This window comes from Thamnophis elegans, chromosome 11 (assembly GCF_009769535.1).
Source record: "Thamnophis elegans isolate rThaEle1 chromosome 11, rThaEle1.pri, whole genome shotgun sequence".
In the NCBI taxonomy this organism is placed as follows: domain Eukaryota; kingdom Metazoa; phylum Chordata; class Lepidosauria; order Squamata; family Colubridae; genus Thamnophis; species Thamnophis elegans.
The window spans coordinates 7,996,846-8,011,961 of record NC_045551.1 but is presented as its reverse complement, the minus strand read 5'-3'; the positions used below and the strand labels follow the sequence as shown (position 1 = coordinate 8,011,961).

Genomic DNA, 15,116 nt, shown 5'->3' with positions numbered 1-15,116 from the left:
TAGCTTCCAACAAGCAAAGTGAATGTGGGAAGCTGGATTTGCTTAATTACTGTATAATTCACTTAACAATCATGTTGATTTACTTCACCAAAAAGGATAGTAAACTCAAGATATGACTCACTTAATGGCTGCATCGCATTGATCAAAATGCAGTGGTCATAAGTTGCAGATTGCCTGTATTTACATATTGTGGAAGTGCTGAATTTGGGCAACATGTAAACTAAAATGTGATTTGTTTTTATCAAAATTGGGTAATAATAATACCGTCAAAACATAGTCTCCAGAAATGTTGCTACTTAGTTTGAGGACTGTATATCATTTTGGAATTTTGTGACATATTTGTAATACTTCTGAAAGTTAATTTATATGTTTTTGTTTTGTTTTATTCAATAATAAAATGGTGTGTTCCTTGCCTTTGCAAACACTCAAAGACCATCAAGCTTGTGTCCAACCCTGAAGAATTTTAATAATTTAGTTTATCCACCCAGTTAAAAGTTTAAAATATTTATTTGTGTTAAAGTGTGTTTCAATCTGAAAATAAGATCAAAGATTAGAGAAGGCTGTACTCATACACTCTAATGTCATTTTTACTTTGTGGGTTCTGTTCCATAGTTTGCCAGAACATCTAAACATGGTAAACTATTATGTAATATTAAAGCAAAAGAATATTAGAGATGACCAATACTGTAGTTCATTAACACAGATAAAATGGCAGGTATAGACACAATCCCTGTCCAGTTTCACATTTGATGCTAATCCTAATGTGGCTTGTTTGTTTTGGCTTTTCATGCTCTGAAAACAAAAGTGAATGAAGTGTGGTTCACTTCAGAGAAGTGAACATCAGCAATAGCAATAGCAGTTAGTGGTTCACTTCAGAGAAGTGAACATCAGCAATAGCAATAGCAGTTAGACTTATATACCGCTTCATAGGGCTTTCAGCCCTCTCTAAGCGGTTTACAGAGTCAGCATATCGCCCCCACAGTCTGGGTCCTCATTTCACCCACCTCGGAAGGATGGAAGGCTTGAGTCAACCTTGAGCCGGTGAGATTTGAACCGCTGAACTGCAGATAGCAGTCAGCTAAAGTGGCCTGCAGTACTGCACTCTACCCACTGCGCCACCTTGGCTAAAATCAGGTGGAAACAAGATTGTGGTTTATTTGCCAATTGCATCTATTACTTAGTATTATATGTGAATGGAAATGAATGTGATGGTTTTCTGAACTGTTTGTATTGCAGCTTTTCCCAGCATCTAACCAGTTCATAGAGGCAATATAAACATTTTTTTTAAAAGGAAGAAAACAAAACATTTGTTTTACAAGTTTTGATTTTGCCAACCTGTTAAGCTGTGCTCTGAATCTTTCAACAGAGTATTCTGTAATGTGTGTATGTGATGTGTGTATGTAGTTTAGTGGTGGGATCACTCACTGAACCAAGCTATCGTGAAGTTTTGTTTGGTTTTGGCTTAGTAGTGTATGCATAAAGGCATAATGGTTTACTAAATATGGTTTATTGCTTGAAGTGTTATATGAATCAAAAACATATAAAGGGATTGGAGAACAACATCAAGTCATCTTTTGTTGATAAATCTGAATTAGCCTATTATAACATTCTTCCAACAGACAGTGCTATGCAAAACTTCCTGCCCAAGTTATCCCTGGTTGTTTAGCCTGGGTGAAGCCAAGCAAGGTATGTAATTTCCTATTTGTTTGGTTCTCATCTGGGGAATAGATTGGTGATAACTGAAGAGATCATCACAATTTTTTGAGAAGCTCAGAATGAAGAAACTCCCGAATGAGTCAACCCAGAAAATGGTTAAAGCACAAGTTCTATAAAACTAATGGTGAGGTTAGTCACATCATATATTAGAATACATGATTATAAGATTTATATCTAGCACAGATTGTCCCAATGATTTGGAATTTATTATCTAGATATATTTTATCTAGTACATTGTATTCTATATGTACGTCTACACACACACACATACACTGTGATCACTCAGTGGTTAAGACACAGCAGCCCAGGTTTGAGATCCGAATGCCGTGCGTGGGGTGAGCTCCATTCTCACTCCACATCCTGCCAACCTAGCAGTTTGAAAGCATGCAAATTCGAATAGAAAAATAGGGAAAGTAATGGCGCTCTGTGACTTCATGCCGGCCATATGACCATGGAAGTGTCTTGGACAGCACTGGCTCAATGGTCTTGAAATGGAGATGAGCATCTCCTCCTATAGTCAGCAACAACTAGCAGAGTAAAATCTGCACGGACTCCTTTTATATTATGTGTATAGAAGTGATTGCATGACCTCTGTAGATGCTACATACTAAATAAAAATAATCTGTTGTAAGGAAACCTGTTCTGACACCACCCCCCTTCGCCGTCCAGGAACGAAAGCCAAAACAGACGTACAAAAGAATGTTTTAATCAGGCCAGACTCCTGTTGGCTGCAAGCCCAAAATAAACAAAGAGATAAGCTCTCTGGCAGCAATTAAACAAGCTTCTCACAGCAAACCACTTATCCAAGTTGGTTTCTCTGAATCATGAATGTGAACCAGAACGCTGACTCCTGCAACCAGGGCGTGGCACACACATTCTCTTTTATACTCAAGAGAGGATCTTAATCAGCATCAGCTAATCACAATCATCTCCTACAATTATGCCGTTGTTCCTTCGAGTAGCCTTTCGCCTGCATGCATCCTGAAACAACTCCCAAATATTTTCCTGAACATTCCCTTTGATCCAATGCTCTGCCGCCACCTGGTGGCCAACCAGTCTCTCCTCGCATGCTCGGAGTCGACACCCTGTCCAGTGTTCTCCACCTCCTCCGAGGCCGACTCATAAGACGCCTCACTGTCGGAGTCTGGCGGCAGCTCCAATGGCTCCTGCTGGGCCACAACAGAAACCTATGTTGTAGCCCTTGAAATTTGCTGTAACAAGCTTGATGTCTGATCAAGAATTGACCTGTATTTTTCATATAGTTTGATTGCCTCCTGGAATATGTTATGTACCAAAGTATTCAAGACAACATCTTATCTTTTTCTGGGATCTATTTCATTTTGGTGAATTTAGACGCAGTAGTAAATACATACCGTACTTACATCTTGAAGCATGTTCATCTATTCCTGAAAAGGCCTCCCCTCAATCCAGAGATCTGTGCCTTATTTAGCAGAAAGGAAGATAACACTGAACTTAAGAATCCCTCTTGAGGAAAACAGAAGGGGGAAAAAAATGATACACATACATTAAAAAGTCCTATGCAATCCCTCTTTGCCCACTATATTAACTCACACTTGCCAGGTTAAATTAACCTAAATCTACATTGTTCTGTCAATGAATGACATATATGTGTATGTGTATCAGAAGTCACATTTCAAAATGGGCAGGGTCAGGATAAAACTTTTGAGTAAATGAAAATAAAAAGTATTTGATTCCACATCTGCCTGTAAAAATAGAAAATGACTAAAACTACAGGACTTTGGGCTAGCTGCATTGGTTAAGGGGTAAGAATTGGGTTGATATTAAGTGAGGGGAGGAGTCAAGGGGGAACAACAGAGCAGGGAAGTACTAGGCAAGATTCTGGAGTAATTTCATGTAGTTTGTGTATTGATTTTAATATTTTGCTTATTGTATTTTAGTGTCTGGATTTTTTTAGATTTAAATAATTTATAAACAATTGAAACGGGTTCAAAGAAAAAATAAGTTGCAATATTGGGAAAGAATAAGGTTTGTCTTGCTTACAGAGCAATGTTAGCATCAGAATTTAAATATTGGAACTGTTGAATAAGTCAGGGAATGAATACATCACTGAAAATTTAAAAGCAGGTGAAGAGAAGAAAAGTTAGTGTCAACGTTCCAAATATCATGCAGAATTAAATCAGAGTCAAAGGCAGAGCTATCCTTAAAGTTCCAATTTAATAAAACAGACATGTTGGCAACCATCTGTGGAATCCCAATTCTGAACACTTCCTGGGATTCCACCCAGTTGAAATTTCATGATTTTATCCCCACACCCATAAATCCATCACATGGTCCCATCTTCTTCGGCCACGCTGGCATCTCCACCCAGCTGCTTCCGGTCAGGTGTAGAGGTGCGGAGACAAAAGATGACCTTGGGCTTCTAGAAAAGAATGACAACAACACATTCCACAATTCTACTCCTTTATATTCCCCCCTCCCAACTACTACACTAATGAAACAGCATAGTGAAATAATAGAAAGTGTGGCAGGCCAAAGATCCTAAAAGGAATATAACTACAGGCCTGACAGATGATTTATTAACAAGGAAAGAAATTAAATTTAAAATGCTGATTTTTAAAAACAGACTGGCAAAAAATCAAGAAAAACAAAGCAAATATAATTATTTTTTAAATTTGTACCCCTTCCCGCTCCGGGGTCGAATGTAACATACATAGCACAAGATTCTTCCCTCCAAATTTTCCGAAAATAACAAGAGGCTGAAAAATAGGGATTATTCTGAAGGCTTCCATGACTGTGAGAATACCTGAATTTGTGCTTTTCTGATTCTAAATTTAAGCTTTGGTTTATATTATTCTTTGTCCTCTCTTTTTTTCCTGCATAAAGGGTGATTGGTCTGTCGATGCTATAAAGGAATTCCGAAGACTCTGTGAGCTGAAATTGCTGGTGGGATTGGTAGATGAATATATAAATGATGTCCTTTACCTCTTCCTTTGTGATACCAGTTCCGATGAGGACGTCTACTTGCACAATGTTTTGAATTCAGAGGGTCATGCACTCATTTGTAGGGAGAACATTCCTTCCAAGGTAAAAAGAAGACAAGTTATGATGGGGCAGGGTCTCAGTGCTGAATTATGGCAAGTAATTCTCAGACTGGCTTGAGCTGGACCGAAAAGAAAAGAAAAATGGAACAAGACGATCATAAGGGAAACAGATTGTGTCAAAGAAATCCATATTGGAAGAGGGAGTTAATTTTTTTACAATTGCTAAAGCGATATAATCATACAATTTTTTTAAACGTATCAATTATCTCTCTAAAAAAAGTTTTTACATTTTTTAAAAAAAAGTTTTAAAAAGTAATCTGGATATAAAGAAATAGGTTCCATAAAATTACCTTTAAAACAGCCTAATTTTCTAATCGGACTACAAATCAAAAATCAATAATAGGAAAACAAGCCTATTGATGGATTGGCATCATACCTAATTAACAAATTAGTGTTCTGTTTGTAACTCTACCTTCAGGTACAGATAGCATCATATAAATAGAACTGAAGTCCTCAAGCTGAGCTGTATGAAAATAGCAAATGAAAACAAGTAATGTTTCATCCTGACGACCTTGTATGTTAAACAGATAAAAATCAGAACCAGATGAGTTAATTCTATTTTGTTGTAAGCTACCTTGACAGAACCTTGCAAGTCTGAAAATGCAGTCATCCTCTTCCCCCGTTTCTATTACAGCTGAAGAAATGGCAGAGGCTCTCTTCTGAGCCTCTTGCCCCAGCTACTATAGTTGTGAGCTACCGTGACCCGACAAAAGCGCGCACAACAAAAGCGCGCCGACAAAACCGCGTCGCTAAAACCGTGACATCAACGCGCCGACAACAGCGCGTCGACAGAAGGGCGATTTACAACAGCGAGTTGACAGAGGGGCGATTTAAGTTAAGGTAAGGGTTAGCATTAGGGGTAGGGTTAGGGTTAGGGTTAGGTTTAGGTTTACAGCGCCCTTCTGTCAGCGCGCTGTTGTCGGCGCGATTCAGCGCTCATTCGTCGGCGCGGTTCAGAACTCAGTTTTGTCACCGCGGTTTAGTCGGGCGCCCTTTTGTCGGTGAACCGTGAGCTACACTATTTCTTATGTGGCCATCCCCTGGCAGCCACTCTTTGCCCAAGGTCTTTCCCACATACCATTAACCACCCTGGGTTGCAGCTTGTTTCTAAGATCAGGCTGGAAGCTATTAAATATTTCTTTGTTTTTACTTTTAACAGGGCTTCAACGAGCTAAATCCTTTTACGCTATACATGAAACTGCACAGAAACCAGCCTGCTGATTTCACAGAAGCAGACCCTTCATTGCTTCAGGAGGATTTTCTTGTGAACTTCCCAGGAACAAATTCAGAGACTTGCAATAATGAAGAAGTTTCACAGGTGGGAAAATCTGAGCATCTGATTATTGCTCCTCATACTATTTACGTATTTTTTTCTCTGTTCCTTTAAAACCCCCAGAAGACTTGAGGAAGTTTTTCTTCTAAAATTAGCATCTAGTAAATATGGCTGTATGGTTGGGTGAATCCCCAAAATATTACATTGAGCCAGATGGATTCTCTAAAGTCAAAAGCAAACAGTTTTTCTGGGTGGCTTGCATTGTGCACTGCAGCACTTGACAATTGTTTAGCATTGATCTGACTTTCTTCACAATCTGTCTTCATATTTTTAAATTAAAAGGAGTGTTGGCACGATGCGTAACAGAACATCAGCCTCCAACATTACCTCTGTTCCCAGTAGTTATTCTGGACCCAACATGAAAATGAAAATGATGGGTAGCCGCAATCGGTTCCACCACAAAACCGCGGTAGACTAAAGCACGCTCGACGAAAGCGCGTACGTGACGTCATCACAGTGCGACGAAAACAGCATGCTGTGAGCGGTAAATTTAAAATTAACGTGTAAATCTAAACCTAACCCCCCCCAAACCTAACCCTAAGCCTAACCCTAAACCTAACCCTTAACCTAACCCTAAACCTAACCCTTAACCTAACCCTAAACCTAACCCTTAACCTATCGCTAAACCTAACGCTAACCCTTAACCTAACCCTAAACCTAACCCTAACGCTTAACGTAACCCTAAACCTAACCCTAAACCTAACCCTTACCTTTATGTGAATCGGCTTGCTTTAATTTAATTTTAATTTATTTTTAATTTTATTTGTCGCGCTGCTGATGACATTAGGTACGCGCTTTAATCGGGCGCGCTTTAGTGGACCGCGGTTTTGTCGTGCCACGGCCGCAATCCAGTGTTTTCTTTAGATGTACACTCGCTTACCTAGAAGAAGAAAAAAAGTAGTATGGTAGTGAACAGTGTAGGGGGTAATGAAAGAGTATCCTTCTGGTTTACTTTCTAGTAAATGGGTGTTTTGTGGTTGCCCAAACCAACTATAGCACTCATTTGCAGATGGGAAAGCCACAGCAGGAGACTGCACTGTCCTTCAGATAGTATTCCAATGCCCCCTTTTCTCCTTTCAACTCAAGTCTGGTGTACTTACAATATTCTACACCCACATAATTTCCTTGATTGGTAGATTCTATCAACATAATCGTCATTATTTGACTGGTCTTCCTCTCCATAGCTTTATTATTATTATTATCGCAACAAGAGAACTGTATCACAGCGGCCAGTTGTTTCGCCGGATTTGGCATTGATTACTAGTCGGGCCCCACCCAGGGGCCTAGGACGTCGTAGCGTACTTTCGTAATATGCGTGCAGATCCAAGCAGTGCGGCTTCTTGCATTTGACTGAGGGTGATTTTGTCAATTTTTAACTGTTTTAAATGTGATTCCAGTGCTTTTGGAATAGCACCCAGTGTGTCGATTACCACTGGAATTACCACTCCTGGTTTGTGCCATAGTCGTTGAATTTCGATTTTTAAGTCCTGGTATTTTGCGATTTTTTCATATTCCTTCTCAGCGACCCTGCTATCACCTGGTATTGTGATGTCTATGATTGTGACCTTATTTTTCTCAACCAGTGTGAGGTGTATTATGCACTAGTATTTGGTCCGTTTGTATACGGAAATCCCACAAGATCTTGACCATCTGATTTTCGGTGACTTTTTCAGGCTGATGTTCCCACCAGTTTGTTGCTGTTTTAATATTATAATTTTTGCACAAATTCCAATGGATCATTTGTGCTACTGTATTGTGCCGCAATTTATAATCAGCCTGCGCGATTTTTTTACAGCAGCTGAGTATGTGATCAACAGTTTCATCAGCTTCTTTGCAAAGTCTGCATTTGGCATCATCAGAGGATTTTTCGATTTTGGCCTTAATGGCATTTGTGGGGATAGCTTGTTCTTGCGCAGCCAGGATTAGTGACTCTGTTTCTTTCTTTAATGTACCTGTTGTTAACCATAACCAAGTTTGTTCACTGTCCACTTTATCTTTTATTTTTTCCAGAAATTGGCCATGCAGTGCTTTGTTCTGCCAAGTCTCCATTATTATTATTATTATTACTATTTTTATTATTATTTTTATTATTATTATTATTATTGTGGAATGAGATAATCTTACATAAATATTTCCTCATAATGTTTAAAATATTTCTGTGGCAATCAAATGTTAATGCCTCTTGATACATTTTTCAGTGTTCTTCCTTTTAAATGAATGAATGTGAAATTACATAATTAGATATATTAGTGGGGTTGAGAAATGAAGCATACATAAACTTAAAATAAGATAGTTTCAACTATTTAGCATTTTCTATGTGTATACTGAAAAGATAGTAAATAGAAAAATACATGAATAAAATATTGCAAAGTGATAAAAGTTAAATATGTGGGAGTATTTATTCAGTTGCAACTTTAAAGATTGTTCATAAATCTCCTTTTTCAGTGCTTTTGCAACTTTGAGTGATTGCTGAACAAGCAGTCAATAAGCGAGGATTATTTGTACTGTGTAGGAATTGAACAAAATGGCCAAAAGTGTGATTGTATTTACTTTTAATAAATGGAATTTTGTGCAGGATTTTCCAGTGAACAAATTCTATAAAATACTGTATTTGAAATTAAATATATAATTAAAATGACAGTATTGTAAACGTTTTTTAGCATACAACAAGCCAGTCCTCAGATCCTGAAGTACCATACCTGGAGCCGGTGTATTTTTGCCAAGAAATTTGGGATGAGAACTGGTTGCCTTCATCATCTTATGAACAAAAGAAAAATGAGGATGCTTCTGATAATTTACATCCTGATTTTATGGTAGTTTCTGACCAGACTTCAGGCCATGAAAGCAACAAAAATAAGATCCAACACAACCAAGGTGTGATTCAAAAGGTAGATTTTGTTACTGGTTTTTCGTGTTACTAATCCGAAACTTCAGTTGAGATGCAATGCTCTCTTATCCCAAAGATTCAGAGTTTGTAGTATATAGATTTTTTTTAAAGAAAACTATAATCTTATCTGTATGCATAAACATTAAATTGGTGAAAATAGATTGCAACTAAAAAGGGTAAAATACAAAAATACTAAAATAAGGAAACTGCATGGCAGTAAAAACAGACTAGGAAATTATTACCAGCCAGCAAGCATACCACATGGAGTAGAATACCAAAATATTTTGGAAAATTTAAGGGAATGATAAATGCCTGCTTTAAAATGCTTTCAATTTGAACTTGGGAACAGTACATGTATCCTCTGACATACAACTGTAATTGAGCCCAAAATCACTGTCATAATTTGTGCCAGTCACTAAGCTGGTCATCATGTGACCAACCTGATTTTATAACTTTTCTTGTGGGGGGTCATTAAACTCTGGTCGTAAAGTGAACAGTGTCTGTTAAGCGAACCACTTTTCTACAAAGTAAATGCAGGTTTCTGGCAAGCAAAAGTTTAATGTTAATTGTGGTTACATGACTGGGAAGTCAGACAAAGAGCCATAAATGCAGGCCCAAAATACGATCACATGACTAGCTGGGTTGCCCAGCTCTCAGAACTTTGAATCTGGTTCATTAGTATGTCCACCATAACTTCAAACAGTCACTAAGCAACCAATTCAGAGGTGGGTTCCTACCAGTTCGCACCAGTTCAGTAGAACCGGTTCATCAAATCTACCGAACCGGTTAGAAGAGGTTCCACCAGTGGACCCGGAAAGCAGGCCACACCTACAGAAGAGGTTCCAAAAGTTTTTTGAAACCCACCACTGGTCCTTGGATATGATTATTCTGCACTATCACGCTCATATTTATAAAACTCAGTGCCTCTGTGAAAGGTAAGGATGACTACTGCGCTTGTGGTGCAATCAGAACATTGCGTGTGTTGAAGTTGTTTTAACGCAAACCAAAGATGTCTTTTGAAAAACAAGTTTACATCATATTCTTATGCATGCCAGTGCTGTGTGCAAGGTAATTTAAGATGGTTCTGACAAGTGTCGTCGGCATCTTCATATCCGGTCACATGGGCGGCAAGCCACTCCCATCCGGTCACATGGGCAGCAAGCCACTCCCACAGAGGAGGCCACACCCACAGAGTAGGTTTGAACAATTTTTGAAACCCACCACTGAACCAATTGTAAGTAAAGATCCACCTTTATTTCATAACATGAATGCCACTACTAGAAAAACCTTAAATGTCCTAAAAGTTATGTTCAAATAACAGATGTTAAGGTCTCACAGAGCAGTAAGAAGCAGGCATTTAGCTACATTTAGAACATTGTTCCCAGATTGGATAGACACAGATATGAATGCTTTCACATAATATCAGAACTTTAATGTTGCTACAATAATGCTGATTTGATAACGGGCTTTTGCTTCATTCAAAATATTAAATTCCTTTTTAACAGCACTTCAGCATTTAGCAGTGCCTGTCTGTTGATATCTGGGATTAGAAGTTGGACAGGGTCAGGGCTGGCGAGTACCTAGACTGGGTTTAAGTTAGGTTAGATTGGGATGTCAAAATCATCTAAGAAGAAAACAAAGGCAAACAATTTCTACTGTTGTGTTGTCAAGAAGACAGCCCAGATATATCTACGAAGTCCCCAGAAATTGTTCTGGACTTGAAGGAGACATTGATTACCTTCAAAGCCAGCCCCATGCTGAATCCCATAATCAAGATTTGGAGGCTATGGAGAAATTGATCTGACTTCTCCAGACAGGAGTACTGTTGAGAACATAGCAGTGTGTGACGCACTGCTTGTTAAAAGCTGGAGTTGAATGAACAGGCAGGACTCGGGATGGTGACTCCAGCTCTTTATTGCAGGCTTGGTACATTCTGCGTGCCGGTTTTCAGACAGCTCTCTCTCTCTTAAAGGGAGCTGTCTGGCAGCCCATCCCACTCAGCTTGCTCAGCCGATAAAATTAAACCTTCCCACTTGGAAAGCGGACCTGAGTGAAGCCTATATCCCATGCTTCACTATAGCAATAGCAATAGCAGTTAGACTTATATACTGCTTCATAGGGCTTTCAGCTCTCTCTAAGTGGTTTACAGAGTCAGCATATTGCCCCCAACAACAATCCGGGTCCTCATTTTACCCACCTCAGAAGGATGGAAGGCTGAGTCAACCCTGAGCCGGTGAGATTTGAACAGCCGAACTGCAGAACTGCAGTCAGCTGAAGTAGCCTGCAGTGCTGCATTTAACCACTGCGCCACCTTGGCTCACCTTCACTCCCTATTAACATATCTAACACTGCTGCTACCATAGTACTTTGAGTCCCAGGCAATTCCGTTATGTAAATTGTTTTCCTCTGTTCTCTCCTCACCATTTTGGTTCTTTGGTCATCACTTTAAATGTTGGATCTCCCTCTAAGACCTAAGGGTTGGAGGGAGGTCATTTTCTGCTTGGAATAAATGTCCTTTTTTTGGCAGACCGGGGATGTGTCCAGTGCCATTGAGATAGCAGATGATCCAAGTCTGGAACATCCAAATGAAATTCTGAGCTTGGCAGCAGAAACCAAGGTAATTTGATTTGTAATATTTCTGTTCTGACTCCCCTCCTCCGTCCAGGAATGAAAACCAAAACAAACGTAAAAGAGAATGTTTTTTAATCAGTCCAGACTCTCGTTGGCTGCAAGCCCAAAATAAACAAAGAGATAAGCACTCTGGCAGCAAGTCCTACAAATCTAGGCCAACGCAAACAAGCTCTCACAACAAACCAATTCTCCAAGTTGGTTTCTCTTAATCGTGAACATTGACTTCTGCAAAAGGGCGTGGCACAAGCAGTCTCTTATAATCAGAAGAGGATCTTAATAAGCATCAGCTGAGCATAATCATCTCATTCTTGCCGCCAAATAGCCCTTCGACAGCGTGCATCCTGAAACAACTCACAAGTGTTTTCTGGATCACTCCCTCTGATCCAAGGCTCCGGCGCCACCTGGTGGCCAACCAGTCTCTCCTCGCCTTGCTCGGAATCGGCACCCTGTCCAGAGTCCTCCACCTCCTCCAGGACCGACTCATAAGACCCCTCGCTGTCGGAGTCTGGCGGCAGCTCCACCGGTTCCTGCCGGGCCACAACATATTTCTATTTAGGATAAATGTTTTTATTAGACTGGACAGTTGTATGCTCTACGGCAACTCCAAAAGAAGAAAATATATATTAGCTGAACTGGGTCGGACTGTGGAGTCCTTGGCTTGTTTGCTTGCAGACATTTCAAATAGGTAACTATACTCCTCAGTCTATAGGGATTGTTAAAAGATATGCAAAATATAGGTGTATTGTTAGAGTTGTCAGATATTTGCCGTATTTGCCATTCCAAATTTATGTGACCACCTATGCCCGTGATGGCGAACCTATGACATGCGTGACACAGGTGGCACGCAAAGCCATATTTGCCGGCACGGCAGCCCTCAGCTCCGGGATACATGTGCGCTCCGGCCCTCTGATTTTCGACCTTCCGGAGGGTGGGGAAGGCCATTTTCTCCCTCCCCAGGCTTCAAAAAACTCCTGTCCTCTGTATTGGGGGGGTCATGTGCATACATGAGGAGGGGTGTCATGTGCAAGCGCGCGAGGCGCATGCGCAGGTGGGTGGGTACGCATGGGCACAATTTTGGAACACCTATAGAAAAAGGTCAGCTATCACTGACCTATGCTTCATTTTTATTGTAACAATGTCCGTCAAATGGATATCCTGTGTTTTAAAGCAGGTTTCTTTTTTTTTACTTGACTGCAGACAGAATCCTCTGTTGGAGATATACCTGATTCTTTTTCACAAACATTAGAAGAGTTTTATGTTTCCATTGTTCATTCCAAGAAACCAGAAAAGCCGAGTCAAAATGAATCAGATGTAAACAAATCGTCCGCTTGCCATTCCCAGCTTCCTCCGTCAACATCAGTGTTGCATGGTATATTTACTCATTGATCTTCTAATGATCCTAACTTTGCTATTGCTATAGTATTACTAAATTTGTTCCTAAAATATACCCTTTTAAAATGGATTTGTAGCTGAACTGGTGCTACACAATCAGATTCAGTAGAGATTACAAAATGATCAACTTTTGAACCATAGGAAGTCTCTTTTGAATCCCAGAAGAGCTAAAATTCAGAGATATCAGGAATGGTGGCTAACCAGAATAGTATGGAACATATTGATTCTGAAAGAGTTAACATTTAAAGTGAAAATATGAGAGAGCTAGGGGAGGAAATGGGGAAACATTAGGTACTGGTTTACACAGCCGATTCTATTGGTCTTCGTGTTTCAAATAAGAAATCATCATGAAGTCTAGACAGAGGTTTCCTCTAGGGACATGAGAACAGCTTCCTCTACTCAGCACTTCCTGTTCATGATGAAAATTGGGTTTTGTTGAGTAACTTTATATGACCTCATGTTAGTTTAATCAAAAGTGGAATTGGAATAATTTAAGGAGAAGATGTGGGAAAGCAGAATCTATACTTACATTATAGAAATGTGAACTAGTTAAAGTGAGATCGGTCAGGGCAAAACAGGATCTAAGACCTATAACAAATAAATTTCTAACCACTTTTTCTTCTCTTTACTACGTAGGAAGACCTGCTTCAGAGAACACGGTTAATGGTGCTCCTGGAACTCAAACAATTTCTGTGTATAATGCTAATGATTACTTTGAACCTTGTGCCCTTGGTCACAATGCCTTGGTCTTTACTGCTGAGCTTCAGGGCTCTTCAAAATTTTGTATTCCATGCAGTCCAGCTGTTGCCTTGGGAGCATCTGCACGGTTACTTTCCTCTGGCGGATATTTTCCCCTTAACTTTAGGAAGCTGAAGCTATCAGAAACGTCAGTATGAAAGATTTCCTAAAGACTTCAATGTTCATCTAGTTCAGTGTTTCCCAACCTTGGCAACTTGAAGATGTCTGGACTTCAACTCCCAGAATTCGAATGCTGGCTGGGGAATTCTGGGAGTTGAAGTCCGGACATCTTCAAGTTGCCAAGGTTGGGAAACACTGATCTAGTTAACTGGACAATAGCAAAAAAAAAAATGAAAAATAAAAATCTTGTAATTTGAGCCTATGAGAAATTATAATTTAAAGCCCAACTAAAATTTGGGCAATTTATGCCATGACTTTTCTCCATATTTTGCTTTTCTTGTTGTATATTACTGTATCTTGTTATATGTTAACATTTCTACTCTTAATATAATAGTTTTACAAATAATCAATGAACTGTCTTATTTAAATTGTATGAATATTTCTATAGGCTGGGAGAGTCATTGAGTTTGAGGGCAGCATTTACAACAATGTCAAACGACAGCTGCCAATTCCTTATTGATATCGGCCTTCGTACATATTGAGTTCTTGCCAACCTAGGATATTGTAATAGTGTAGCATGTGCACAGATATGAAGTGTGGTACCAGCCTTAGTAATAACCAAGCAGTGTTATTTTTTTTTTTTTAAAGTGTATGCAGTTTTCTGGGAAAGAGCTTAAATTAATATGAATGCTACATTTGGTCTTCTCAGCATTTCTAATGACATGTTAAAATATTCAGTCTCAATATTTTCCTGCAGATGTACAATGTGAGTGGGAGTGAGTTAGAATTAGGGCGGAGGGTGAAAAGAGCTCCCCTCCCCCCCCGGAGACCCTCCGGAGGCTTCAGACAAAAAACCGGCCCTATGGGCAAACAGGAAGTTCAGGAACGGACTTCTGGTGTGCTCGTAGGGTCGGTTTAAGCCCTCCGGAGGCTTCTGGGACCTTCAGGAGGCTTCCCTGAAGCCTCCGGAGGACTAAAAACCACCCTACGAGCAAACTGGAAGTCACAACGACATAAGGTGGTTTTTTGCCCTTCGGAGGCTTCAGCCCTGAAGCCTCCAGAGGGCCTGGGGGGGGGGGGGGGCTGTGTTTGCCCTCCCCAGACTCCTATAAATTATTTTTGGGAAGTAGTCTTTTCTCTCTTTGTGCTATTGTAAGCTCTTAAGGAATGGATTCTTAGTATTTATTGTTATTGTCTTTTCATTGATTTTGCTTTC

General features: G+C 39.8%; 1 protein-coding gene across 1 annotated transcript in view; it reads left to right on the top strand.

Annotated features, from left to right (window-relative positions):
* Positions 1-14,030, top strand: part of TDRD5 (tudor domain containing 5) — a 36,388-nt gene extending 22,358 nt beyond the window's left edge. Inside the window, exons 12-18 of the mRNA XM_032226853.1 lie at positions 1,620-1,686; positions 4,582-4,782; positions 5,959-6,117; positions 8,793-9,020; positions 11,547-11,636; positions 12,848-13,019; positions 13,679-14,030. Coding sequence (XP_032082744.1) covers positions 1,620-1,686; positions 4,582-4,782; positions 5,959-6,117; positions 8,793-9,020; positions 11,547-11,636; positions 12,848-13,019; positions 13,679-13,938 — 1,177 coding nt within the window. The 3' untranslated portion in view covers positions 13,939-14,030. The remainder of the gene's footprint in view (positions 1-1,619; positions 1,687-4,581; positions 4,783-5,958; positions 6,118-8,792; positions 9,021-11,546; positions 11,637-12,847; positions 13,020-13,678) is intronic.
* The last annotated feature ends 1,086 nt before the right edge of the window (positions 14,031-15,116 follow it).